This window comes from Lepidothrix coronata, unplaced genomic scaffold, assembly GCF_001604755.1.
Source record: "Lepidothrix coronata isolate B3197 unplaced genomic scaffold, Lepidothrix_coronata-1.0 Scaffold178, whole genome shotgun sequence".
NCBI classification, from domain to species: domain Eukaryota; kingdom Metazoa; phylum Chordata; class Aves; order Passeriformes; family Pipridae; genus Lepidothrix; species Lepidothrix coronata.
In genome coordinates, this window is record NW_016690358.1 from 1,916,707 (window position 1) to 1,920,415 (window position 3,709).

A 3,709-nucleotide genomic window follows, 5' to 3' on the forward strand; every position below is an offset into this window, starting at 1 on the left:
GACGCCCCAGAGCAGCACTCGCTGCCGCCGGCCCCAGCGCCTCCCCGCCGCGCACATCTCCGCCGCCGCACCGCCGGCACCGCAGACAGACCCCAGCCGCCGCCCGCCGATCCGGCTCTTTTTCCCGTTCCGACTTGGCACTCTCGGCTGCTGCCGCCCGCTCCTCTGCCTCACTATAGCACGGCTCCGCACCGCGGGAGAGATCGGAAACCAACCGTTTCCCGACCCAGGAATCCAGCGATCCAGCGATCGAGCCGGGCCGCAGCGGGCGGGGCTGCAGCGCTCCGACCTTCCTCTCGCTCCTCTCGGTCAACAGCGGCGCCCGCAGCCTCCTCCCGGCACTGCACGCACCGAGCGCGAACGAGCAGTGCCCGCCCTGCCTCGCCCACGGGAAGCTCAAAAAGACAGCACATTCTCCATGTAAATGTCGGGTCCAGTACAGCGGAGACCTGGCGTTATGTTCTTTCTACCGCACAGGAAAATATTTTTTAGATTGCGATAATCTATAAGATACAAAGTTCTTTTAATATGGCGCAGAGTATTCCGAATCTACTATTCCATGATAGGAAAGTACAAAATCCTCCCTGCAACTGCACAGCTATTTGTCATTTGTTGTCTTGTGTTTTCTCACTGAGCGTCAACACTCGAACATTCCAGCCACAGTAGATTCCCAGGCCCTGAGCAAATGCACATAGCAGTAACGAAGGTTCCTCCTCAAAAGCAGCCATTCTAGGGACTGCTCTTCCCTCTCTGCCTCTTTACTTTTCACTTGCACATCCGAGGCTGCTCTGAATTAGCCTGCATTCCTCTCCTTTAACCAGTACCTCCGAATTTTTCATTACATCCTAAACATTAGGCCTTGCTTTTGCATACAGCTTAGTGATCCATTCTTGATCGCAACCTTATAGAGAGATGCTATCAAGCAAGGAATGTATAAACTTGGTGACAAAAAACCATGAAAATTAAACACAAGTTAGAACCAAAGAAAGCAAGCAAACAACGAACCAAAACCAAAACATGCGAATTTGTTTTATAGATCACATTCAACCTCTCTGTAGAAAAGCCAGCTGAAAAACGGTAAATAGGAAGCAGTCAAACTCTGAATGAGAAATAATCGCAGAAATAGGATACAGAAAGCTCTGATAAAATAAACTGATCTCATCATAGCTTGCCATTTCTGTAGCCCACTTACACCAAAAAATGGGACGGCACAGCGTAGAAGGTAAGCATATTCCTTAGGGAAGAACTACTCCCCCTTTCTTCTAGCAAGTTTCCTTAAAAGTTCGAAATACCAAACAAACAGGTCGGTACATCTACACGGTAAAGAATGCTTAGGAAGGAAAAATCTCATTACTGAGCGTCAGTCGCATTGCCAACTCCACCATGTGGACTTACCAGATCTCTTTCTAAAATCCGCCTTCACCGTTACTAACCCATAATATTTCACACAACAAAAAGTCTGCAGAAAAACCCGAGCAACTGAACAAAGAGGTGCTGTCGCTACGTTACTGCTCTGAGAAGAAAATGAAAGAAAGCAGAACGGAGAAGCAGATCTTTACAAGTCCTCTACGGTTTTACGTAGCGTAAGTTGAACGACAAGAACCTCCCAGCTGAGCCGACATCTGTGACAGCTCATGAGGCAGGAAGTGCCGGTTCGCAACGCCTGATGCCTTAAAGGCGGCAGAGCTATTATCCGTGCCTGGGGAAACAGCGACCGGCACTAAATGCACCAGAACAGAAACAAACCCCAAGAGCCCACTGCCAGCAGCAAGTCGTTAGAAAAAGCTCAGAGAGGAGTGAAGGGGCTTACAGACCTGAAGTGTTTCGGGGTCGGCGGGCGGCTGTTCCACGACGGCGCTGCTGCTCAGACTCGGCTTCTCGCAGGGCTCCCCGGCCACAAGCTCCTCCGCGGGCACGATGGGCAGCGGCGGCGGCGGCCAAGCGNTCTCGGTCAACAGCGGCGCCCGCAGCCTCCTCCCGGCACTGCACGCACCGAGCGCGAACGAGACATGCCCGCCCTGCCTTGAGCACGGGAAGCTCGTGGGAACGGAACAAGCGCCAGGGAGTCGTGAGGTTCCGTCCAGCGGGGACCTCCTGCTTCAGATATTCTCCAGACGATCTCTTTTTGGTCGTGTAGCTGATCACGACCAGACCGAAACTGCACGCCTCTCGGCGTTATTATATTTCTACAACACGATAAAATTTGGATATAAAAATGTCTTAATATGTCGTGCAGACTATTACAAATCTTACTCCATAGTAGGAAAGCACAATGTCTTCCCTACACAATTTTTTGTATTATTTGTGTTTGAATGAGTGTTTTCTCACTCATACGCGATAGCCTACAGACATGGAAGGTCCCCAGATGCCGAGAAATTGCGCACAGCAGTGAAGGTGATCCCTTCTCAAAAGCAGTCATCCTGGGGACTGCTGTTCTCTCTGTTCTTTGTGACTTTTCACTTGAACATCCCAGGCTGCTCTGAATCAGCCTGCATTGCTCCCCTTCTCCAATCCCTACTCCCGAATTTTTCTTTGCAGCCTTACACAAGAGGCCGTGCTCCACTCTATACCATATTCCTAGTTATAAACTCTATCAACCAAGGAAAATATAATTTGGGGGGGATGGGGAATAGATAGACTAGGAACACACGTTAAAAAAACCCCACAACTAAACACATAAAAACCAACCAAACAACGAACCCTATAAAAACTAAGACAAAAACCAAACAAACAAAAAACCTCACCATGCGAATTTCTTTCTTACATCTCAACCAATGTCTGGGTAGAAAAGCCAGTGGAGTAATGGCAAACAAGGAGGGAACACCAACTCACAAAAAAAACGCAGAAAGAAAACAATATAATAAAGCTCTGATAAAATAAACCGATCTCATTGTAGCTTGTTATTTCTGCAGCCCCCTTACACCAAAACATGGGAAGATGTCACATTCGCAGGGAAGAATAATCTGGAAATTTCCCCATACATCTAGACACAGCGAAATAAAAGTTAAAAAAAATTATTTCATCTGGCACCCAGGACCCAGTGCATCTATTTGGTTAACAAGAAGCAAGAATGAAAAATGCCATCATCGAGCGTCAATCACATATTCCCAACTCCATAGAATTGGCGGATCTCATTAAAAACGTAAGGATTCGCCTTCTTTGTTAATAAGTCATACTATTTCAGTCAACACAAGCTTTGTAGACAAAACTGAAACTGAACGGATAACGAAGGAAGGGATGTGTTTCTATCATGGCCTTCTCCGAGAGGAAAAAGGACAAAACCAAAACATAAACCAGACCTTTACTCCTTTTCTAATATTTTATGCATCAGAAGTTAATGGCAACAGCATCCCCACTGAATCTACACGTGTGATAGTTAATAAGGCGAGAAATGGCAGGTAGCAGGCCCTGCTGTCAAAATAAAGCGGCACAGCATTATTCAACTCTCGAACAGATACAGAGATTGGTACTAAACACCCTAGAACACAAAAAACAAGACCACATAAATCCTAGCTTGTGCTTAGGAAAGACTGAGAGAAGGAGCATGCGACTTGACAGACCTGAAGTGTTTCGGGGTCGGTGGGCGGATCTCCCGCGACGGCGCTGCTGCTCGAGCTCGGCTTCTCGCAGGGCTCCCCGGCCACAAGCTCCTCCGCGGGCACGATGGGCAGCGGCGGCGGCGGCCAAGCGGCCTCGGGGGTGGCGCGGG

General features: G+C 48.6%; 1 protein-coding gene across 1 annotated transcript in view; it reads right to left on the reverse strand.

Annotated features, from left to right (window-relative positions):
• Positions 1-3,709, reverse strand: part of LOC108504878 (protocadherin-16-like) — a 78,077-nt gene that overhangs the window by 13,993 nt on the left and 60,375 nt on the right. Inside the window, exons 11-12 of the mRNA XM_017830383.1 lie at positions 1,815-2,022; positions 72-376 (exon numbers count right to left, since the gene is read on the reverse strand). Of these exons, the coding sequence (XP_017685872.1) occupies positions 72-376; positions 1,815-2,022 (513 nt within the window). The remainder of the gene's footprint in view (positions 1-71; positions 377-1,814; positions 2,023-3,709) is intronic.